Consider the following 25633-nt stretch of genomic DNA (forward strand, 5'->3'; position numbering starts at 1 on the left):
GCCGCAGTCAAAAAATTTAAAAAATAGTCAAAAATAGCAGAGCCGAGAGCCGCTTCTGGGACGCTACTGAAGCGTGCCGTGGCGCAGCCAATAGCTACATGAGCATTGTCTAGAATGGCTGCAATCAGTAACATGGAGACAGGCCTGGTGGAAGTGTTTGGCATGGCAACATATCCGTGGTTTGCAGAAACTTACATCGCAAAATTTTGTTCTGGCGATTGGGTTGAGGATGCACAAGTGTATAATTTGCGGAAGTCCTTGGAGGGGTGACACACAGCTAGAATATACAAACTATGGCAGGGCTCTACAAATATATTTCTTTTATCATAGGTTAGTTACTAGTGATTTAAGATGAGCAAAGGCACGATCAAACGCTATGCCCTCGCAGTTTGTGTAGAACCTTGCTGTTCTAACAACAATATGTCACATTATGCCATGTTGTGAATTGAAGTAGAAGTAAAAAATAAAAGCTGTCATGAACACTGCACTAGACTCTAACAAACCATGTCATGTTTAATTGACATTCAAAATGACAGCTCCAAAGCATGGATGTCTCATTTTGTTAAATGCCTGTTACCTCAATGCCTCTCTTCTTGTGTCTCTTCTTAACCTACTCATCTCGGATCTTAGGTGGGTGAGGAAAAGACGTGAAGAGAGGAGGCGAGGAAAGGAATCAAGGATGTGCAAACTGAAAAAAGGGAAGAGGGGTTAGACCTAGCCGATGGGTGTTGGAGTCCAAAAATGGTCCAGCAGTTCTGCAAATCTGCTTGGGTAAAGACCTTCTGCTATGAAGAGTTGAATACATGCCCGAAAAGGGATTTAAGTCATCAATTAAGTTGATCCCTTACTGACCACAGGCTTTGCTGGGCCATGTGCTCAATGCTAGAAGTCTGCTGAACCTGTTAATCCCTCAGGTGGTAATAAACAATTGGGCATTAAACAGTTCAATGAAATCCTGCTTTAGCTTCGGATTGCTCTTTGGAAATATCATTGGCACCCACATGTAGAATCATGTGATTAATTTTGGGGTGCTGAGACATCAGCTGAGGGATGAATTCTTGATGTCACAGATCATAGCATGTGTAAAGCAGTATGTTTTAATTGTCTTACCACTTATTGTCTGACATCTCTGACAGAACTCTCCCTTTAGATGTTTCACCTTCGCTCTGTTCCCCTTCATGTTCTTCATAATTCCCCCTTGTCCATTCTTATCAGCGGCCTTCTCCACTTGTCTCATGAAACTGTATTAATGGTTCAAACCTGCCTTCTAGCTCTAATGTTGGTAGTGGCTGTGGTCTGGGTTGATGTACGACTTTGGCCGTTCGCTAAATGTCCGGGGTCTGCTGAAGCCATAAATGTTGAGTAAAGCCTCGCACTTATCTTTAGGTCTTGTGTCCAGATTCCACCAAGAGGAAATCCCAGTCACAGCACATGACTTCACTGATTTTGCTTAAGTGAGTCTGTAAAAAGTTATGGCGTCATTTGCGAGTTGAATTCTGCTGAACTATCTCCCCGGTGGGAGACATCGGGAGCATTTCAAGGAGTTCACAAGTCTTCTCCAGTTCAAATATTCTTGCTTAAAGTATGGCAGTCTTCTGTGGTAATTAAGAGGAATGTTGTTGTACAAGGCACTGCAGTCAATAGTCCAGTAAGTTGCTGTTTGGGAACTGAAGGCAGTTGCAAGTCGATGATTGTGAGCCACAGTTTCTGTTGGAAATTATCCTCCCAATGAATGTTCACACTAAAAAAAATACCCCCAAATGATTTACTAGAGACAGAAACTTGTTCATCTTCTAACTTCGCCCTGTAGTTAAAAAACAGTGGCAGAAATAATGACTAAATGAAGACAAAGCAGAGGGATAGAGAAAAGTGTATCTGCGCTGTAGCAAAGCAGGATGATTGGAAGCCATTTTATTCTCTGGAGATTCTTTTTCCCCCCATCCCTCTCATATCAGCACATCCTCGCAGCTGCAGTTTCTTTGCCGCTGACAGCCTATTACTGCCGTCCGTAACTCATTCCCCAGGATGAAAAGCTAACTATGACAAGACGATGGGGGGGATTCTTGACAAAAAAAAAAAACTTGTTCAAAGTTGTTTAATTCTGCATTTGTTCACTCAGCCTCTTCAAGTTCTCCACATTCTGCCTTCATGACAGACTGGAGACAAAACAAGATCCAAGTTACAGCTGGGCTGAAAACCTGCACTGTAAGGGGGGAAGATGAACTTTATCTGTCATGTCTGAACCGAGCCTGGGTGACAGTGTTTTTTTTACTGAAATAGCAAATAGTGAAGGATGACAACAAAAATCCAGTCTTAAGGCTCAATCCCATTTCCAATTTTTACCCCTAAGTCACATTGTGTCCCCTTGCCCCTCAGAACAGAGTCACAAGGGGTAGTGGATGAAATGTCCCTCTATGAAATGGGACAAGCCTTCAAGAACCTCATATGTCATCAGTAGTCGCTGATGTTGTTAATGTAAATAAACACAACCGGACATTTCCAATATGCTGTCTTCAGCTGTGGTGAGTTCTCTTGCATTATTGTGGCAATCTTGGTATTATCAAAAGGCCATTTGCCATTTATCTGACTGAGAAAAAAAAAGTATGGACACTCGCAATCTGTTTCCAAACCAAGTGCAGTGCAGTGCAGTTTTTGATCCTGCTGAATTGTGCCATGAATCACACATATGATGTTTGTCAATTTAAAAGATAATCTTCACCTTGAGAAAGTCAGTTTGTCATAAAATTGATGAAATATAAGACTGTTAAAATACATTATTATAAAGACTACAGAGCCAACAGTTGCATTAGCGACATTGTCTTGTTGAACGGTCACCAAAAACCATAACTGAAACATTGAAGAGCCAGTCCCATATATTATCAGCTCACAGAACTAGCAAACTCTCCTTTCACATAACTGCAGTTGTCAATAAGCCCAGATTTGTTGTGATTTTCATCTTGACGACAAACAGTGACTTTATTAACTTGAAAATGTATCTATTTAATTGACAAAAATCTTGAAATCCTTGAAATGACGGTTCTCATAACCATCAGTTTGAAGTGTGCCTCTGAAAAAACTTCTGTTTGGAGGGCAATGAGGTCCTAACACTTTGCCCTACCCCTCTATTCCAACAAGAAATTGGGACACCCTTCCCCCTAGGTGTGATTACAAAAAATGAACGGGTAGGGCAAGAGGTGTATTGGGATTGGCCCGAAGAGTCTCTGGAGCCAAGTTTTGTTCAAGTTTTAAATCGAAGTGTGAGGCCAACTTTGACCACTCAGGTTGTTTAAGTGAGACTAATGCTTTGTTTATCCAATTCAAGAAATTCATTAGCCTATAAAGCTGAAAATGTTCGAACGTGCTTTACAGAATTAATAAGACGAAACGCAAAGACTCAATTGATTTTCATGGGGCAACTGGGTCATTGCTGTACTAAAAGTAATAGGAGTCATCAAAGAAAGCTAATGGACAAATACTCACATTTATCATTTATTCATATGAGTCACTTAGAAATGCTCCTCCTTCTGTTCTCTGCTGTTTTCACAGACAGAGTCAAACACACTTTTAATAAGGAAACAACTGCTGCAAATTCAGTCCAATAATCCAAGGACTGTATCGTACACCCTATATGTCCTGTGATCCACTGCTTTGGCCATGAGGGAAATCCTAGACCTTTACTCACCTGTCTATCCGCAGCAGTCTGACAAAAGGTCACACAGATATTGCCTTGCACTTTCCAACCAATACTGAGCAACACTGACTGTGTGTGTGTGTGCTGACTCGTTTGCATCAAAAAGAATAAAAATAGAAAAGAAGGATCAAAGGCTGTCTTAACAGTGGCACTGGAGGCCTCGAACTTTAAGTATATTCACTCAGATTGAATCAATTTAAACAGCAATGAATTTTAGACACAATTTAGAACAAATTCCCACCTGCTGTTCGACTCACAACGGGATATACCTGCACTGACGCAAAAAGACAAGTACGTCTTCATGTTTTTTTTAAGCTTGAGTGAGCAGCCTTAGCACGAAGAGAGAACGAGACATGGCATCAGAAACTCTGGCCAACACTAGTCATCAGTGTGTCAGATTAACTGCATTAAATCCCTTCAAGTGATAAATTATCATTATTCCGCGAGAGAGCACCTGCTGTGAAATTATAAAACATGTTTGACACTGCTGGGAACATACCAGACAAGTGTCACATCTGTCATTTCGAGTCCACGCTGGTGTCAAACACGACGCAGTGTACATGCCGGAACCAATGTTACATCTCAATATAGAAAGACGACTTTTTAGTATGCCTGTAGAGTAAATTAAATCAAAGAGGGAATTTGTGTGCAAAAGTGTGAGTAAGAGTTAAAACAAGAGAGGCCAACGGAATAAGCAAGCCAGTGTGTGTGTGTGTGTGTGTGTGTGTGTGTGTGTGTGTGTGTGTGTGTGTGTGTGTGTGTGTGTGCGCATGTGTTGACTGAGGTCCAGAGTGGAGAATTGATCTCTCAGAGGCTCAGAAGCAGCTAGTCTGTGAATACCAATCAGTGGTAATTAATAGCAGCTAATGGACTCTGTTTCTCACTCTCTCTCTGTTCTCGTCTCTTTTCCGTCTCTATTTATCCCCTCCAGTGTTTTTCCTCTCCTTTTTATTATGCAGCAATAATAATTACAGGCATGAATAATCAAGTTTTTTTCTGTCCTTCTTTATTTACTGTCCAAATCTATAGGCTTTCAGAATGACATTTCAAACATTTTTTATATCTAAAGCAACAGTATTGATTTGACCTTGTCCTATCTGTTGTTCTTCACACCGTGTTGTACAAAACCCAAGTGGCACGGTGCCGTTTAAAACCAACATGCACAGAACGACATCAAAACAACCAGGTGCACTTACGAGTCTGTACAAAATAACAGCATAAGTAGGCCTACATTAAAAAGGAGAGGTCGCATCACAGTCAGTGTGTTTACAGGAGAGATGTAATACCAGGAGAGAGTCTCTGTCTCTCTCTCTGTACAGCATGTGTGATTGACAGTAGACGGGAGGGGAAGAGCCAGGGCAGATTGCCCAAGAGTTAATCGGTTGCGGACGTTGTTCTCTTGGATGGATTAAAAAAATTAAAAGCAGGCCTTTAAAAGGCTAAAATGGGTCGCCAAATATACTTGGGCAAGCCAATATAAAGTGTATGTGTGGGAAACACTGTCATACATTGAATTGGTTTCATGTATTAGGAAATAGTCTTGGTTTGAAGCGAGCTGCAGGTGACTAAACTCACTGTGGGCAAACTACCTCCCTTATCTAAACATCTGAAGCGAGCCACATGCCATACAGTCAAATAAAACATGTTATCACTCTAAATGCTGGTTGTAAACATGGCAAACACTGTACCTAACATCATCATGTTGGCATTTATATTATGAGAATATTAGCATTCTGCTGTTAGCGTTTAGCTCAAAGCACTACTAAACCTAAATACATCCTCACAGAGACACTATGGATGTAGACTTTTAGTCTTAATGCTTAAAATACCAGAATATTCCTGTTGACTGCTTCAATTTCTCATGTGATAGTTTGTTTCTTATCATAAACGTGTCAATACTTTGTACAGCACTTTCAGTCCCAGCGCAACATGTAACTTTACACCTTTGTGTGGTACATGTTCTGTTAGTCAAGCCCTCCTCCCCCTCGGTGGCTCAAAGTTCAGCCCACACACGCCTGTCACTCATGCTGTCATCTAGCCTGAAGGCTGAAGTTAGTAAAGTCTCTTCTTCTTCTACAGGTGTTTATCTCCGAAAAAGAATCAATATTTTTTTATAGAGCTAAACCTTAACACAGTTTGTTTCCTATTTGAGACAAAAACCAACAAAGCTACGAGAGCTTAATACTAAAGATGCGGACAAAATTGACAATGAGAGCATCATGCCAGAGAAATTAAAGAGACATTAAAATGTAAATTACCTCTACCAGTTAAAGTATGTCTCAAGTGTCTGTTAATTAGAAGGATCTTAAACGTATTTGCTGGAAAATGCAGTAGACAAAGCCTTAGCCTCCTTTTCAGGGTTAGCCGAGGTCTCTGAAGTACCAACAGCTTATCTATGTGTACTTCATAGACTGATAAAACACTGGAATCATGTTACCGTCGGAGATTTGAAGAGGATGAGGCAGAGTGAGACTTTCCAAGCAGAAAGAGCAGAAGGAGAGCAGAGAGAGAATAAATGACAAATGTCACAGGGGCAAGATGGAAAGACTGATTGGCACAGAGCTTAAGACGGGTGAGAGACGGCAGGGGGCAAGTGGACAAAGAGTATAGATGACGTGTCAGACGGAAAGAGAGCGACACCGAGGCTGATGTAGAGGGTGAGGGGTGGATGGAGTTCATGCTGTACTTGCAAGCTCATTAAACAATGTTGTAATTGATGAGTGGGGAAAGAAAGCCACGGAGAGATGAGGGGAGAAGAGAAAGAATCGTCAAGGGCAGAAACAACTTGATGAAAAGTGTCCTAATCACTGCTTGCCGGCCAGAGGAAGATCAATCACCAACGTCAGCAAAGACGGATGTAAAGTAGAATCCTCCTGGTGATCCTTTTGTTTCCTAGGTTAGCTCCTCTGTAGGGCTTTTCACATCATTACTCAACCCAGTCTGCAGGATAAAATGTTGGCAGTTTCTGCAAACCACTGATATGTCACATTTGTCATACGTGCCATATGGACATTTCTACAATAAGCATCATATCACGTTTGTTAGTGAGAAACCACGAGAAACCACCGCAGCCTTCCAGCGTGACATCACTGGATATTTTTGACAAGGGACAACAGGCTTTCAAAATTTTGTACGCGTGACATAACTGGATATGTTTTTTATGACAATTCCCAGGCGTGTTTGTGGCAACAAAACCAAAGCAGGTATTTTAAGCCTAATCGTGATCTTTTCCAAACCTGAACCAAGCGGCCTTTGTTTCAACATATCCGTGGATTGCAAACAGGTACATTGCCAGATTTCATTCCTAGCAATTGGGATGTTATTACTGTTTGTGTCTCTCAGTTGCTTATCAGTACATATTTGGGAATTCAAGAATATTTCGGTTTAGTCTGTTATGTTTGTGCAGGAACCTTGGAAAAACCAGACTCTTAAACTAGGGTTGTGTCTAGATGGTAAACCCCAGACCCACGAAAGATCTTGATCTTGTGATCATTTAACCTAAAACCTGAGTGGCCGACCTGATGATTTTGGATTGTGATCGACACAAGGGCTTCCTATGGTTCAAGCAAATTGTAGCGACTCCAACATTAAATGTGTTCTTACTTCTGTTTCCATTCTTCACATAACCTGATTGACTAGCAGATCAGCACTATGTGAATAAACCAATATGCTGTAACCAACAGGATGGCTATGCTGATTGGACGAACTAGTTAATGTGGCTCTTCTTGGGTATTGTTGACAGTGCAACCTGAGTTACAGCTAGCAGCATGGCGGACGAGGAGCTAGTGCCAAGACAGAAGCATCTTTAATGCAAAATTTGAATTTTAATGGTGCAAATGGAAAAATTCAGTGGCTATTTCAAGTCAGATACAGTCTACAGTCACTTCAAAACTGGAAATAAGATTGCAATTTAGATCATGGATCGTGATTGCGATTGAATAGATAGTGATATTTTCGGCCAGCCCAGGCAGCGGCCACAATTTGGTCTTGATCTACGCCTACTGTATGCTGTTTTTAAAGAAATTCTATGAAAGACCAGTCCATCAAAACAATAAATGAGCATGTTGTGCATAATTCATTATACATGCGACCCAAAATGTACTTCCTTTCATTCACTTTGTGATTAAAGAGCCGTGGCTGTATGAAAATGACTTGGCTTGATCACAAAATGCGCCTTTGTCTTGCATTTCTCAGCGACGCAGGGCTATAAATCAGGTCAGAACAGACCAGCTTCGCTACAACATCTGATAAACGCTGTGTACCGCGGGACGTCCGAATTTAGCTCGAGGAGCCAGTGACCATTTAGTGATAAGCTAATCTCATAGCAAATCTGTGCATGCCCTCTTTTGTAACCTGATAAGGAACAATATAATTAACTTGAAACTCTCCGAGCTTTTACAATATAAAAGCACAATAGAGTAATGAGGAGAGTTTAACCTCAAGGTTTTTTTTTTGTCGGCTTTGATGAATTCACATTTTCTATCCGACTTAATTGCTCATTTATTTTGCAACAGTAGATTACAACAGGTATTACAATACGTTTGGAGGAGCTTGTCCGTACTAGCTTCTTGTACTCTTGCGAAAAATGTTGATGCAGACAGACGAGGCCTTTGTCATCAAATCCTCTACATGGGAAAAACAGTTGTGTGTGCGAGTCTGGCCCCTGCTGTGGTGTGAACAGTGACGTCTTGTTCCGAACTGCAGAATTCCCTGTATGAGCGAGTAAAAAGGAAAATCTGAGGAGTGTGAATCAACACCGCCCTGCCCTGTTCTGACATGTTCACCCTGATCAGGAAAACAAACTGTATGGAAAAAAGACATAATTAAAATGCCGCGTGAGGGTTGTTTGAAGTTGCTTTGGAAAAAAAAGAAACTAATTTGCTCTGTTTTCCAGTTTTGCATCTCCAGCTATCAGGGAACAGGCCTAGAGTCTATCATTTCTGAGAGCAGTCGGTTGGATGTGGCAGGGCGGTAGAGCTAATTTATGGGTCAATATAAACTTCCATCACCACAGACTGAAGCTGAAAGCTGTGCTGGCCTGCGGCAGAGATGAGGAATTGAGCAGAAACCCATAGTGTAGACACAGAACATATAGGACAGGGAGGAGAAAGGCGCTGGCAGGGTGGCACTGTAGACGCCTATGCGGAGGCCACAAATATACACAAAACACAAACACAATCATATATGTTCACATTTACACTCTTGAGGGATTTTTCCTGGAAAGAAAATTTAAAGGCCTAAGCAATAATAAAACCATCTTTAAGGGCACTGTGTTAAATGCATCACTGCTGACAGTAATTACAACAGTGGAATCACTCTGTGGTGGTGTGGGCGAACAAACAACGTAACAGGACGCTAGTTTAGGTAATTAGTGATGGCCATTAGAAGCATAATTCACCTTTCTAACCAGATGCGGTGAATTTGTCTGATCTGAACCACAGAACAGAGAGAGCTGGTGTTAAGGATCAACTGGTTGCTCTGTAAGCTGCTGATTTTCACCTGAATGCATCACTGGAAACAGCAGATGTTGCAAACGGATGATAACATTTAGCCGTCTTTGTAAATGTCTCGTTGTTGTCTTTTTCATTAAAATTTCACAACGCACCCATCTGCTCCTTTTGGAGGCTTGTATACTTGAGCGAAGCTATGAGTATTCTGTCATATTTTTGTGAGTTGTAAGGACTATACTCCATCTGTAAATATCACTTGGCGACCTCCTGATAGGCTTTTTTTCACTGAAGACATTTTGACATGTCTCAGGACGGCACAGGTGTAATTTATAACCTCAATTAAGGCTGCAATGCAGTGAGGTGATACAGTGCCAGCAACCTGGTCTTTTACATGCTGCCTCTTTGGCATGGCTTAATGAATTAGTTTTATTAATTACTCCTGTGACTTCCCTACTATGACAAGTTAAAATGTGTTCAAGAAGCCCCTATTTTATGCAAATGAAAACATGTTTTAATACCAAATCTCTCTTTTCCTCCATCATAGGGGTTGAAGATTCCTAGAGTGAGCAAATGGGGAATCATACATCTGCTTAAAATCTATTTCCATTTTAAAAATACATCAGGGTTCAGTAGGTCACTGGTGAAGTCGACTTTTGCCTCACGGTCAGCCAGTCTCATGAATGAATATGTGTGAAGGCAGCTGCTGCACACTGAACCCAGTATCAAAGTGTTCAAACAGGTAAAAATGTAAATGTAGTCACACACTGGTCCTGGCGCCGTGGGGCCAGCCTTAGACAAAACGGAGACAACTGTGCTGCGGGTTTTTAGTCTGTATATGTTTACAATTTTGCAGATTGGCATCCTTTAAGTATGCCGAATTAGCAATTAGCAGTTCCTGTTTGCAATGTATTCATGGGTGTAAAGACAACCATTACTGGTGTCATGTGAGACTGAAGACCTTTTTAATGTGATTTTTCTAAGGCAAGTTCTGAGGCTACACGGAACATCTTTTTTCTATGATTTCTAAGCAGATTTATGGATGTTTCTCCATACATATACATTCTGATATCACAGATAATATCCCTCTAAAGCATAGGTCACACTGAATCTAAAAATATGTGTATCAGATTTGACTCCAAGAAGAAGCAGCACCTTGCGTACCTCCATGAGTTGTGTGTCAAACCCACTGCTGCTGCGAGCGCTGACTGTTGGGAAGCACGCCAGATCAGCAGGTAAAAATACAATAAATAAATCCTTGTTGTTATCAGGGCACCGACGTGCACCTGCCCCTTTCACCTCATGTGGCACCTCTGTCTCATGTCTCTCCCTGTGCGCCTCATAGTTTGAAGCCTAATCTGAAATAAAACAACGCTGGGACTGGGTATGTTGCTGTAATTGTTATTTGTTTCTCTTTTGATTTAAGATTCTGCTCACATCTTTGTTTCGGCACTTGATAAAGTGAGATAGACTCCGTGTTTAAATCCTCAGTTTGGAGACATCTTTGATGCTCCGTCATGACCTCTGCTAGTGCGGAGTGTCAGTAAACACAACAAAGCTGCGCTGAGTGCACTCCAATTTGTAAGCACCACTGTGTTTGAGTCTGTCAGTTTGTTGTTTGCACTATGAGTCGCCTTGAGTCATTATATAGTATATACAGTACACTCACACATACAGTGTGTGCAATGTTTGGTAAACACTTTCTATCATATAGAAGATCGGTTGAATTACTGCTCTGCTAGATCTTCCACTTCTACTGCTCATAAATCGCATTTCCGTGACAGCTCCATTGTTAAACTTACTGAGATATTGAGATAGGGTGAAGGGGCTAACTGCGACATATGCAGCAACATTCAATAATTCTGGCACCGAACTACCTCGTTTCAATTCAAGCTGGCGAGGACAATAATTTTTCACAGTGTGGCTGCGGTGAAATCCTCCCCTCGTGTTCTGACATCGCACAGCTCCTCACTGTGGTATCTCGAGGTTTATCTCATTTACCACAGAGCCTAACGAGGATAAACTGATGGTGCAAACACAGAAGTGGTGCTGCGAAAACTGATGTAGAGCCTACGTCAATAACCACAGAGAGAGACAGTGAGCCCAGGAAGAGATTTTTCATTTTAAATTCTCTTTACTCATCCACTACTGCAAACAAAAACCATGTCTTCAACCTTTCCCAACTGAAGAAAAAGTAATCATAACTCATCAGCCGTCACTCACAACAGCAACACGTCTACATGCCACATTGTAGGCGAGAAAAATTCACAAAAATCAGGCCTGAAAACCCACCAAAAACTTTCTCACGTCTGTATTTGCAGCTGTCCAACTGAGGGGAAATTGAAAAAGAAATACTAAAAATAATTTATTTAAAAGACATATATTTTTAATTAGTTCCTCGTTTAAAAGCTTTAACTGCGTCCCAGTGGTTCCTCTAACACAGAGCAAGTGTAATGAGTCCTGCAGCCTTTAAGGGCTTGTAACAATGAAAGAACCAGTAATTAGTCTGAGTTGCACTGCAAAGTTCTCGTGTCCCATGTCGGCCACTAAAGCTCTCCGATGAGTTTATCGATGCTTTTAAGGGCGTAAAAGCCTCTTTTTTCAGTTCTTTGGACGGAAAACATTGAATATTTTTATCTAAACCCAAGTGGGACAATGATGATGATGAAGCGAAGGTTTTCCCTGACCTTCAATGAGGCCACGGTAGTGTGTAATCGATGGGGTGCAAGGTGTGTCTTTGGTTATTCCCCTATTTTTCATGACATGACAGGAAGGAAGCAGGAATGGAAGGAAGGAAAGAAAGAAGGAAGGAAAACAATGGCAACCCAACCAAAATCCAGCACGAGAGAGCAAGGTTATTGAGTAGCTGATTGATGAGTGCAGCCTCAGCCAGAAGAGGAGTCAAAGAAGAAAGAAATAAGATCAGGATAAAGGGTAGACACCGACACACTTCTGACCCTTGGATAGAGACAGAGAGCGAAATAAAGAAAATGTGATGTAGCGTGTACAGCCTCGGACACGAACACTGAATAACAAGTAAAGTGTGAGCGCATGAGTGCCACGGCCTTGCAAAATAAGAGGAGTGACAGATTGATAGGAGGAAAAATAGGCGATACTGCCTGGAGCGCTGGACAAAGTGAGGAGATGAATACTCGTTAAAAGTTGTGATATAAACAAGCAATCTGTAACAAAGAGTGAGACAGGCAGAGTACAGAGGTGTACAGACTTGTGTGTGCGTGCGTGACAGACAATACACGGACGGACAGGAAACTGACCTGTGAGCACGGCCTTGGCGGAGGGTTCAGCCAGATCCAGGGCGGACTTGCCGTCGGTGTTGCGGATGTTGGGGTCAGCTCCATGCTGCAGTAACACTGTACAACAACAGGGCAGACACAGACAGTAGCTGAGCTCCTGGACTGACATGCAAACTCCCCGGCACACACCTCCTCCTAGTCCTCCTCCTCCCCCCACTGCTCCTCCTCCTCCTCCTCCTCCTCCTCCTGCTGAACCACATCCTGCTACATAAACTGATCTTCCTGGACCTCCTCCACTCTCTGCCCCTTGCTCCTCTGCTATCCCTCCTCCTCTGGTCATATCTCCTGGCTCTCCTGGCAGCCCCTCTGCACGTCCTCCTTCACATTTCTCTCCTCCTCCTCTGGCTGCTCCTCCTCTGTTGCTAGCGCTGCTCCCTCGGCTGCCCCTGGCTGCCCCTGCCCTGCGAGCCATGCTGCTGATGTAAACAGACATGCCACAACAAGAGCAGCGAGAGCTACGCTACAGCAGCACCGTCGGAGAAACAGCGGACCTTACAAAGCGTCTACGTGACTGGCTACAAAACACATCACACTTCCACGGTGGAGCTGGGGGAGGTTACAGTTAAGCTGAGAAAATAGTAAAAAAAAAATGAGTGAGGGAGGAGAGATGAGAGGCTACAGCTAAACGAGTCAGCGGCGGCGGCAGCAGCAGCAGCAGCGACGAGGCGGCCAGGCAGTGCGAGTGGAGAGACTCTCGCCTCTCCGACTGACTGAGCGATGCAGCGGAGAGCAAGATGAGAGGAGAGAGGGGAGAGGAGAGGAGGGGAGGGGAGGGGGGAGAGGATGGGGTGGGGGCTGAGAGTCAGAGAGGATGGGAGAGGTAGAGGACGAAAAGAGGGGAGGCAGAGCAAAAACAAAACAAGAGTGTTTGTGTGACAGAGTGGGGGAGAGGGAGAGAGAGAGACAGAGAGAAAGCAGGGAGTAGTAAAAACAGGGGGAGATGAGAGGAGAATAAGAAAGGAAAGGAAAGAAGAGTAGAAACAAAGGATGGGAAGGGAAAGGAAAGGAAAGGAAGGAAAGAATAAAAGAGAAGAGGAGAGAAGGGAGGAGAGGGCAAAGGAGAGGAGATGAGGATTTCAAGAGAGGAGAGAAGACACAGGAGGAAAGGAAAGGAAAGGAAAGGAAAGGAAAGGAAAGGAAAGGAAAGGAAAGGAAAGGAAAGGAATGGAAAGGAAAGGACAGGACAAGAGAGGAGAGGAGAGGAGAGGAGAGGAGAGGAGAGGAGAGGAGAGGAGAGGAGAGGAGAGGAGAGGAGAGGAGAGGAGAGGAGAGGAGAGGAGAGGAGAGGAGAGGAGAGGAGAGGAGAGGAGAGGAGAGGAGAGGAGAGGAGAGGAGAGTCATGCGTCTAGAGAACAGGTCTGAGCTGAATAACAAACTCTGCCTGCGCTCACTTCTTTTTTGGTAAATAATCTCTTTTGAGGGGGCTAATGTCAATACTCTAACTGGCTTCCTCTCTACCTCACTTCCCTCTATTGTGATTGCTGAGCGGTCCCGGGTGCACATGCCCTTTGACTTGTGTACACTTCAAACCACCCTGCTCAGCCCCGGCGAGAGAGGAGGGGAGAAGAGGAGAGAACTTGTGTGTGTGTGTATGCGCATGCACGTGTATGTGTGTGCGTGCATGTGTGTGTGTGCATGTGTGTGCATGTGTGTGCCTCTGCCCCGGCACTGACGCAGACTTTAGTCACCCACTCACCCCTCAACAAAAATATGATTTAGCTCTGCACCAATCCCACACACACACACGAGTGAGCAAACACACTTATACTGATACCCGATGGTGAGAGAATAAAGATAAGCACATAGTGAGGCAGACAGAGAAATCCAGTCTGAACCACTGCCTCTGATTCATCTACAATTGTCTACTTATAACGCTTTGTTTGCAGTTCTGTCTCTAATGGGCACGGCTCTCCTATAATACCTGCAAAAGCCCTCTCTGAACAGCCTAAATCCTCTTTTCGGACAGGATTAGTTTTCAGGACAATGTCATAATGCAACAGTTATCCTATAACTGTCTGCAGTGTCCATGTCCCACAAGAAACTTTAGGAAAAAAATGTAAGCTTGAGATATCCAGATATACAGCTGAGGTGTGGTGTTCAAATACGAAAATGGCAAACGGGGAAAAACTGCTCCCAACACAGGGACAAAGTGCTGCCGAAGAATAAAAGCAGCAGATAACAACAGTCAAACAGCAGGCGGGTGAAATGTGTTATGCAGTCTCAATTCCACGGGAGCTTTTAGTCGGTCTAAATCTACATTTGCGGCCTTTTGCCAGTTTTACACAAGTGAACATTTAGGCAAAGAGCTGCAGGCACTTATCTGGGCAAAAGTCAAACCTCCAGCCTACATAATAAAGATAAGGGAACTGCGCTGCGCTGTCGCTGTCAGTAAAAATGAGCCGCAAGAAATGAGAAAGGAGAGCTGAAGAGAAACAAATAAATCTGAAACAAACAGAGTGTTTGTATCAAATGTAGTTGATTAGTAATGATTTTGATAATAGATGCCTTTTTGAGTCATTTATCCAGGAAAATGACAAACATTTACTGCTTTTAGCTTCTCAAATGTGACAAATTTGCTCCTTTTCACTGTTTGACATGATTGAAAATTCAATATCTTTGGGTTCTGGACTGCTAATTGTACAAAACAAGCGATTTAAAGACCTCACCTGAAGCACTGAGAAATTCTAATGAGCGATTTCCACTATTTTCTGTAATTTTATATGTAAATGTTTAACCAGAAGAGTGGAGAGAATAATCAATAATTCAAATTTTCATTCATATTTTATCACAATTTAACTGATGCAATCAACTTAACATGTGTCTGAGAAAGTTCCCTTGAGATGTGGGCAAGGCATCTCGAACCTTAACATGCATACAAATGGAGGAGACAGATATTCTACAAGCCTATAGCACATGTCAAAATCAGTGCTTTACAAAAACCAAATAACGTCCAGCCATCTCATCAACCAAACTGACATCCAGAGGAATTCAAACACATATGATCATATATTAAAACCACAACCAGTGAAACGACACAGAGCGGAACTGAGGACACTGTGTACCAAACAGTCATTCATGGAGGCAATCATTTTTTAAACTCAGAGCCAATCGTACGGCTCCTTCAGGATTTCCAAGATCTTCTAATCCAAAGTTTGTTGACGAGATTTTCCCCCAAGACCTTGAGCTTCAAGAGATGCAGGTCTGGTAATGAGAGATTAATTTCTTCTTACTCGACTTGTCTGAACACCAGAGAAGAGGATCGAGCGCCCGTCGTGCTGAGCTGAAGTTACAGTCGAATCAGAGTTGATTTGACTCCGCTGCCAAATCTCTAACCTGGCATGGTGACCAAAGCTCTGCCCAGTGAACAAGCTGCTGGAGGTCATGTGAATTCTGTTGACATGCCTTGTTTTGCTTGTAACCGTGCAGCTAGGATGACAAATCATGCATAAAAATGCAACAAGGTCAGCTTTCAGAACAAATGTTTAACCTTAAATGCAATTAGGACAAATAAAACACATGATTTTGTGACTGCAGAGGTCCATCTGAGTGTTTCAACCTCACCAAAAATGCTCAGGCACTGGACTCGTCAGGCAACTGTTTAAAAGCTTTATGGGCTGCAAATGCACACAACTGTTGACTAGCTGAGTAGTGATTTTCAGCACTCAAAGGCAAAGATTATGTCATTCCATGTTGGAAATATAAACTGCCTGTGCTACATTATTTGATTTGTGAAGACCTGGTTCAAAGCTTTAGGTTACTTCAATAACCCTGGTTCTCTGAGTAGCACGAGTGATTCATTGGCGTATCCCAAAGGGAGGCATCAAAAAACGAATGCTATGAAAGAGAACATGTATTTATAGAAGAAAACAATGTGTTAAGACCTCAGTGTACCTCAACTGTATTTTCCTATTTAAACAGTTATATTTCTTTGCATTGAGACTCATCAACATTATTGCAAACCATTTCCCAGAGCACACTTTTAAGTAAAGTCTTATCTTAACTTCTCAGACTTTTCTGTCATCAATTGGTTTCAGTAAATTATGAGAGCTAACTTTCAGACACAAAATGAAATATTCAGCATATGAATGGAAATACTGAGTCATCTTTACATTTTGTCAGTTTTCTCACTGTTGTCTGGTAATGCATAAAAAGCGTTCCTGCAGTCAAGGACTCTCACATCCAGGAGCTGAGAATAACCATCCTTTGTGCAAAGGGGCAGCCAACTCTGTTATTTGAGTGAATGAGCCAGAATTTTAAAGCATCTTGAAAATGGGTAATGTGACCTGAAAATATTTAAAAGGTGGGAGTGCTCCGACAACAACAGCACTGGGATCTACTGGGAGCAGTGTATGACAACAGGTTAACTTGACTGTGTCACAAAGCAGGGCCTAGTGTTGGGCCTGTGAATGATTGTTGATGGCTGATAGGCATCGACTACTGAGCCCTCTTCCATTGTAACATTGTGATGAAGCCGCTGCCCACACTGACACCAGGGTACATCCTGCCTCACACACACTACCACACACAGACAGGGTCCAAAATTAACACCTGCCAAGCACCAAATGTGGGCAGATTTATCCTTTGGTAAGTAAACTCTCTACTGAAAATAGCAGTTACTTGATGTAACTCCGGTTCAATGAGTACATGTGTACCCCTCTAACGGCCTTCACAGGTTAACTACGTAGGAATTACAGTAACTTTATAGTGGTAGCCCATAAGACGACACCCAACAGTATTATCATCCATCGCCGTGTTTGGCTGTAAACGGCATCATGCATCAAATTGGTAGACATACCCTACTGTGGCCTCAGTACAACAGCCCCCCCTGCTTGACCTGCTCCCTCTATACCCTGATGATTGTATCTCCAAGAAGACGGTTCTCAGGGAAGAACATTTGAGTATTTTTTATCTAAATTCGTTCATACTTTTTTTTCTGTACAGTACACTTGTTTCAAGTCGGATTCGCCAAATATAAAACCACACAAACTTGCTCAATTCGACCTGATGAACGCCACATATTCATGAAGAATAACGCATTTCTGTCAACACCAATCAACACCACTGAATCTCTACATAAGGGCCGCTTTTATTTATAAAAACAAGTAAGAAGAAGAGCTTTGCACAGCAATGCTTAACATCGTGCTGCAGACAAAAACACAACACATTTAGCAGTGTTAGCAGTTGTATCAGAAACAATTAGAACACTTTCATACAGCTGCTAACGACATGTCATTACAGAAGTGGCACTGAAACACATCTTGCTTCAGCAAAGGGTTTCATGGGCGGCTGTTGAGGTGACGAGACAGGAATGATCAAAATTATACACTAGTGATGTTACACTGTCAGCTGTAATAACAGAGAGCCATTATGGACAGCGACCCAGAGGCAGCTGAGATGATCTGCCAACTGAACTTTGTAAGATGTCATGCCAATATGACAGTAAATCATAGAATCCAACAACACAAAAAAGAAAAGAAACCCGAATAGCACTTAGTAGAGAGCATTTCTCCACCATGCTCCAATAGACCCTATTTCTACACACTCATAGATACCAGATATCTTAGTGGGCCTCATTTTTAGTCCCTGAGAAATTACAAAAATGTCAAAAATCCTGCTGAAAACCAACCAAATTCCTGGATGATAATGAGGTGAGCTTGACATTCACTTTGAATTATGTTTAATTTTGTTCATTGTACTTTGTACTGTGCTCTCGGTATCATATTTAATCTCTTTGTTCAGACCTGAGAGAAAATTCTTTCTCAAATCTCTTTGTAAGAGTCATTCTTGTCCATTGAGAGGTCACAAAAAGCCGGAACAAAACTAAAAACAAACACGAATTTATGAACCTAAAAGTGGAGCTGGTCATTAATAACATAGCATGACATCATATATACTGAATTAAATTCTCTCTTTGTGTTCTGTAGTTTTGTATTCTGGTGTATTTTAAAGTTAAGTTTAAGTTATGTCTGATTTTCCTGTCTAATTAAGTGTTCTTGTTGACTGATGTTAATGTTAAGCACTGCACAGATTAAAAATCAACACCAAGCATGGTTGAATGAAGTCCGACAGCAAAGTTGAATTATTTAACCTCAATATCAGTGCCATTCATAATTATTGATTAATCAATAACTGCTCTCTGGCCTGACAACAGGGTGAGGTTTGTGCATGTTGATCATCAGAGCTCCACACAGCTCTCTGCTGCTATGCAGTCCTTCAGAGCGCAGACGCTCTGCAGCAGCTTCTGGAGAAATACGGATGACTGGAGCAACTTTTCCCTCCTTGTTGCTCTAAGCAATCCAGACTGATCCTGGCAGCAAGGTGACGCCGACCATCTTCGCAGATTTTTGTTATTACTTCTCACACTGAGCGATGCTTTTCCATTAAGATCATAAAGATTATCCTACAAACATACAGCTCAGATGCTTTTCCTGCTATGGCGTTTCTCGCCTACTTTCTGTATTGCTATTCCTTAGGGAATAGCAATACAGCCTCTCTATTATTCAATCCACCTTTAAAGATCAGCTGCTGCTACTGATGTCCTTTCTAAACCGAGCCTGTGGTGCTGTATCACTTTTTAAATGAGAACTACGTTGGTGGGAGCTCATATATTGTAAGACAGAAAGAAATCGATGCTCTTTGATCCCCTGTGTGGGCTTAAGAATAAGCAGTGACACAGTAATTGCACTTTACAGGTTATTTGTTGCTTTGTGCCTAATGGAAAATAATAGCATACAGTCTGTGGGTGGTTTATTACAGTTTCTAAAATTACTGCGTGATTATACAGAACTCCAGGTTATGACTTTAGAGGGGCACAAACACTATACTTCAAAATCAACAGAGGATTTAATATCTCAAACTTTGCCACAGCACCACTGGAAATAATGAAACATATGTGTCATAGAAGAGTTAGGGCTGTGTATCGGCAAGAATCCGGCAATAAGATAGGCATCATAATACAGGGGTTATGATTCAACATATTGTGTATTTTTTCCAATTATTTTAGACATACTGTTGTGGTACACAACCATATATCTCCATATAGCACTTCATAAATGCTAGGACTGGGCAACAAAATCAAATATCATAATCTTTAACAAATATGACATTTTGACAATATTTCGACAATACTGTAGGGATGACCTTTGGTACTTTGGTACGAAATATTCACACACTGAAACTATGATAAAAAAAATCAACAGTATGTGGATATAATGACTAAGTGGGTAAAGGCAATTATTAGAACAAGTAGAACAGTCTGGTAAGGTAATGTAGCCTTTAAAACGAGGAAAAGACAACACTTATACAGTACAGTCTCTGTAACACTTAATAATAACCATGATTAATGAATGGTAAATTTATAGTTAAAGGGGCTCTGTGTAGTTTTGGAGAAGTAACACAAACTCAGAATTTCGATATTTACAATATCAAAAAATTAGGTAAAAAATAAAAAGTATTTATTTTTGCCTTAACTGAATAAACAAAAGAGGAAAATAAAGTCCCAAAACACTGTTTGAAACTTGAAACGTGGCAGGGTCCGCCAAATATAAACAAAGTAAAACAGTACGAAATTGTGTTGTTCTTTGAGGTCAGTTTGTTTATTCAGTCATGAAAACAAAGAGTTTGTTTTAGTTTGTTTCAGCATAAAAAAAAAATCAGTCAATGAAGATCTTTTCTGATTAAAATGTCTTCCCCAAAACTACATAGTGCACCTTCAATTAAACTTTAGTTCATAATTATTTCACTGTCAACAAACAATGGAATGTTTTATAAACAATTTATTAAACAATTGTTAACAATACTTTATAAATGGTTAATGAATACTGTGTAGTCCATCTATAAAAAACATTATTTGGATGGTCATTAAAAACATTTCATTGTTTGTTGACAGTGAAATAACCATTAACTTAAGTTTAATTAACTTTAAACTTACCTTTTATTAAAGATGGTTATTACAAAGGGTTACCACTGTCTCACCTCACAACACGATGTAATATCATTATATTGCCATGCCTCAAGAAACACTGACTTTTTGTACCCTCAGGAATGATGCAACTCTTGGAACAATTGTTGCAACCAGTGTGAATGTTTTCTGTGTCTGTTCTGTTCACATAACTAATTCAGTCTTACTCTGTTAACAGATACGAAGAAAAAACTCCAAGTGCAACCGGATAATGTATCATTAACATACTGACTCACTATGCAATCAGACATCCTGTATATCAGCTAATACATACTGTACACACTCATGGTCATTTACACTACAATATTTTGAGCATGTGTTTATTGTGCTTACCTATACAGACGTCTATCTTGCCTTTAATGGCAGCTTCGTGGAGTGGCGTGTAGTTCCAGTTGTCTCGAGCGTTAGGGTCGGCCCCCTGACACAGCAACAGGGACACAACCTGAACACAACACACAGAACATCTGGATTTAATCGTTACGTGGCAAAAAAACATTAAATCCCAGGTGCCCCTCTGTTTTCACGGGGAAACCGTAATAAAGCTGTGATGTTGTAAAGCCTTTTGGGTTAGCCAAAATAAAAATTGTCACTTATTGGTGGGCTCAGTAAGTATTGTGGTTAAATTCCCTGCCCTAACAACAATAGTCTGATCGATACCACGTCAATTAGCTTGTCAATCTCACACTCCATCTTACGTGAAAAGATACTCCTACACCTCCCCCCTACACTGCCACCCACTACACTTTTTGTTCAAGTGTGCAAACCACCAAAAAATAAAAAAACATAAAAACAAAGCTAACGACTACTTTCACAGCTTCAGCGGTGTAGTGACTGAGTAATTGGTTTCAGTTTGGACAGTGTTTACTCTCATCACAATGCTAATCATCACTGCGATCATGCAGTTGCATTAGCACGGCACTTTTCTGACAAGGTCGCAAAGTGCTCTCCTGGAAAGCTCTAAAAGCCTCTAAAGCATCCGAAACTGTAAACATTAGATTGATCACTGTGGTTAATGGCCGCGAGGACAAAAGCATGAGCACATCTGTCACAGATATTCCAACACATCACGATGCACAGGCATGACCAGAATTTGGAAGCAGCAATGAGAGTGAATGTTTCGGTTTCCTCAATGTGATCTTTAAGGTTGACTGTGCACATCATAGTTTAGAGGCAAACAGAATTGATTTGCATGTTTAGACAGAGTCAACTTTTGCTCTCATAACAACACCGGCTGCAATTTACTCCTACATCCAGTCTGGATTTTACTGCCACACCAATTCTTGTGCACAAAATTGCCTCCCAAACTTTTTTATCACCAGCCATCATTTAAATTCTACTCGAGTTTTAACTGTTTGGGACCATTTTGTTCCAAGCAGGGTGTTGAAAGAGTGGCACACATTTTTCACCTTTGTGTCTAATGGGTACTCACACTCACCTCTACTGTTCTCTGTTGATTTATGTTACTTCAGCACGAATCCTTGCCCACGAAGTGTCTCATATAACTACACTACAGTTATGGTGTTGGAAAGTTCAAACACAAATGAGATATAAAATGCATTCTGAGTTAACAGGGGTGGAAGAAGTAGTCAGATCCTTTACTGAAGTAAAAGTACTCACTACTACTAATCCAATATCTGTAAAAGTCCCGCATTCAAAGCCTCTCGTTAGTCAAGTTAGTATTAAGTATAAGTATTAATTGAGCAATAAAATGGTCCCTGTCGGTGTTTTCCATTATGTTTTTGGATTAATTTTACTGCTGTGTTAATGTTAATGTTGCATTTTACTGCTAAAGATGTTTATGGTCGAGTTCATTTTAACTACTTTATATAATTGGATAGTTTAATCTACAGCAATGCATTAAATTCTGTAAGATCATCATACGTCATTAGACTCAACTGTCCTGTGAGAGCCATGTATCTCTAAAATGTCAACTTTTTCTAAAAGTGTTTTTTGGCCTTTTGTGGCTTTATTTTGATAGGACAGCTGAGAAATTTAAGGAAATGGGATGAGAGAAAGGGGGGATGACACGCAGCAAAGGGCCGCGTGTTGGACTCAAACCCTGGGCCGCTGCAGCAAGGAAAAAGCCTGTGTACATGGAACATGCGCTCTACCGCTACCGCGCTACCGGGACAGCCCAAAGAAAAAGATGAAAAATTGTCATCTGGAAAGTTATAGTAACTAAAGCTATCGGACACATGTAGTGTGGGGCTGCAGCAGTATGTCATCGTAACAAAGTCGACAGACAGAATACAGTGTACGTTTGCTTATTTATGGTATAAACTTTATACGACTGTATTAGTGACAGAGTTGTCATGTTGTTGTGTTAGAGTTTCATGTCTGTCAGGACGAAATTATGATAAAGCATCTGTTCAACCAAGAAAACCTTCTGATTTCATTTCACTGTGACTAATAATAATGATAATAGCTATGTAATACCATATATACAGTGATATATTCTGAGACTGTTATCATACTGTTGCAGCCCTAATGTAGCGTACTAAAATGATCAACAGAATGTGAAAAAACAGCTGACAGAGATCTACTGAAGTTAGCCCCAGCTGGTCCCTGAGCTCCTAGTCCAGACCGCTAGCTGCACATCTAACTCAGGTAACTAGCTAATGGCAGCTGCAATTACAGCATTTCGCGGCTACTCTGGTGATATGCTGGCCACTGTCTGTTTTGAATATGAATTCAACAGGTGGCTGATTCTTACATATTGCACCTTTAATTACAGTACATGAGTAAATCCACTGACTTACATTCAGCCACTGTGCGATACACGATACCACAGATGTAAAACAACGGCAAGAATGGGATGAAATCAATCAAAATGTTGCTGTGTGAAGTCTCACCTCGGAGTGACCAAACGAGCAGGCGTTGTGAAGCGGGATCAGACCGCCGTCATCCCGGGCGTGCACATTAGCGCCTGTCTGAAGCAGGTGGTCCACCACATCTTTCCGCCCGAAACCTGAGATAAGAACAGAGAGAGTAGAAAGTGGAGAGAGAAGAGGGAGAAGTGGGGACACAGAGATTGATGTTAAAACAATTAACTCTTGCACAGGGACTCTGACTCAGTAACTTTAAAGCTGTTCATTTTATGTCCTGTCTCACATCTTCCGTAAGTTTGATGCCCTACTCTGAACTGTTTTTTTTTTTCTGTTCATACATTTTGTTCATTAAGTTTCATCAGGCACTCGTAGCAGCTGTTGGGAAGTGAAGCCTGTTCAGCTTCACTACAAACCTGCAGTGAGCCTCGAGAGAATCTGTTCTTGTTCAGGCTGCAGAGGATTAGGGAGGAAGGCCTAAGAAGGAAAACAGCTGTGCATGTTTTTGTTTTTTTGTTTGTCTGCACTGGCGAAGTAATTAAAAAGAGGCAAGTCTGGAGCTGAAGGGAAGATGAGCCTGTTTTATATCTGCGGGCTTCCTTGATTCAAGTACAGTGAGGATTCGAATAAAAAATGATATCTGTTGTTGATATTATTGAGTCTATGTTTAGCTTGTGCTGTGAGTTTAAATATGACGTTTGTTATGTCTAAATAATACCATAGACTTTAATATTGTGTTTACAGAAGACCACTTTTTTTACTCTGATGATGTTCTTGTATAAACAGGGATTTCTCGGCGCTGTATTGTGTCTTTCTGTTGGCCTTGCATCAATCTCTTAATACACAAAACAACTGTCCAATGTGTGTGTAGACTCACAAACAAACCTAAATAGCAGGTCGTCCCGTCAAGATTATTTTTAGGTACGTCACAATCTATAATTTTAACACAACGTCCAACCTTTAAACAAATGAAAATGCAAGTCATCTTTTCACCTACAGATGCGAAGTGAATACAAGTTAGAGAGTAAGAGCAGCTCAAGTAACTCAAATAGTTAAGCTGATGTGCCAACTGAAGCAGCAGGTCTGAACAAATGACAACACACACACTGCGTTGTCATCATTACAATGACTTCATCATCCTGGAGAAAGACACATGGGGGAACTGACAGCAGAAGTAAACATTAGGTGTTAGGTGAGTCCAGCAGGGTAAATATTCAACATTAAATGTTTTGGAAAACTATCTGAAAATTGTGTTTTTCATTGCTGATGAACATGTTGTCTTCTAAAGTCTCCCTATTGTGGTCAAACATGCAGCTAACAGTTCAGCTTGTAGCTAATGTTTGTTAGCTCCTCTGGCTCTCCATACAGAGCTCTCTCTGTCTGCACACACTTTGTTTAAAAACGTGATTTTACCTGCAGCGAAATGCAGGGGTGTCGATTTCCGTCCTGCCATATCTTTAGCATTCACGTTGACCGCATCCACCAGCTTCTTCACCCTCGACACATCCCCGTTCCGACAGGCTTCAAACAGCTCCCTGAACGCCCCGTTAGCTCCACCGCCGCTGCCGCCGCCGCTGCTGCTGCCGCTGCTCGCGTTACCGCTGCCCGAGTCGGGCGTAGAGCCGGGGCTGCTCCCGCTACCCTCGGTGGTGGTCGGGGAGCTAGCGCTGCTGCTAGTGCTGCTGCCGCTGCTGCTGCTGCTGGCGGTGAGGGCCAGAGCTGGGGAGGTGGTGGTGGGAGAGGCAGGGGTTACCTCACCGTCAGCCGCGTTCTCCATCGCGCCTCGGTGGGGAAGCGGGGTGGCATCTTCGGTGGGTGTCGGCGGAGAGCCAGGCGGGGTGCCGGGGAGAGAGGAGCCGCGGGGCGGGGAGGACAGCAGGGAGTTTGGCTGCTGCTGCTGAGAGGTGCGACGAGGCGTCGCCATTTTCACAACACAACAGTCCCCACTAGCAACAAAAACACTGCTGACAGTTTCCTGCCCAGGAAAGTCAAACTTCCGCTCGGGTTTACTGGTTCACATCCATCTGTACACACACAATCTGCATGAAGACACACGACACAGGATTACATTCACTGGACCGTGTGTCCACAGTGTTTTAATAAAGCTTTACTGGGATGTCAGGACAATAAAAATAAAATATTATTATTTATTTGATGAAAATATCTTTATGTTTTGCAGACTAACTACCTTCCTAAGTGTGGTTTATTCTCTCCAGTTCACACAAATATATACTGAGTTTATAATGAGAAAATTGAATATGACAGTTTTTAGTTAGTTTTGTTTTTTGTTATTTTTTAAAAATTATTATTATTATTATTTTATTATTATTATTTATCATTTTCGGGATTGAAAAAAATGGGGAACAGGTGAGTTAATCCTTTGTCTGTTGATTGTG

At 41.7% G+C, this 25633-nt stretch overlaps 1 protein-coding gene across 1 annotated transcript in view; it reads right to left on the reverse strand.

The window, feature by feature from the left end:
- The window catches only part of tnksa (tankyrase, TRF1-interacting ankyrin-related ADP-ribose polymerase a), a 96255-nt gene extending 71094 nt beyond the window's left edge, over nt 1-25161 (reverse strand). The window contains exons 1-4 of the mRNA XM_073477891.1: nt 24651-25161; nt 23265-23380; nt 20746-20854; nt 12414-12509 (exon numbers count right to left, since the gene is read on the reverse strand). Of these exons, the coding sequence (XP_073333992.1) occupies nt 12414-12509; nt 20746-20854; nt 23265-23380; nt 24651-25161 (832 nt within the window). The remainder of the gene's footprint in view (nt 1-12413; nt 12510-20745; nt 20855-23264; nt 23381-24650) is intronic.
- Nucleotides 25162-25633: the final 472 nt, after the last annotated feature.

Source organism: Pagrus major, chromosome 12 (assembly GCF_040436345.1).
Source record: "Pagrus major chromosome 12, Pma_NU_1.0".
Lineage (NCBI taxonomy): Eukaryota > Metazoa > Chordata > Actinopteri > Spariformes > Sparidae > Pagrus > Pagrus major.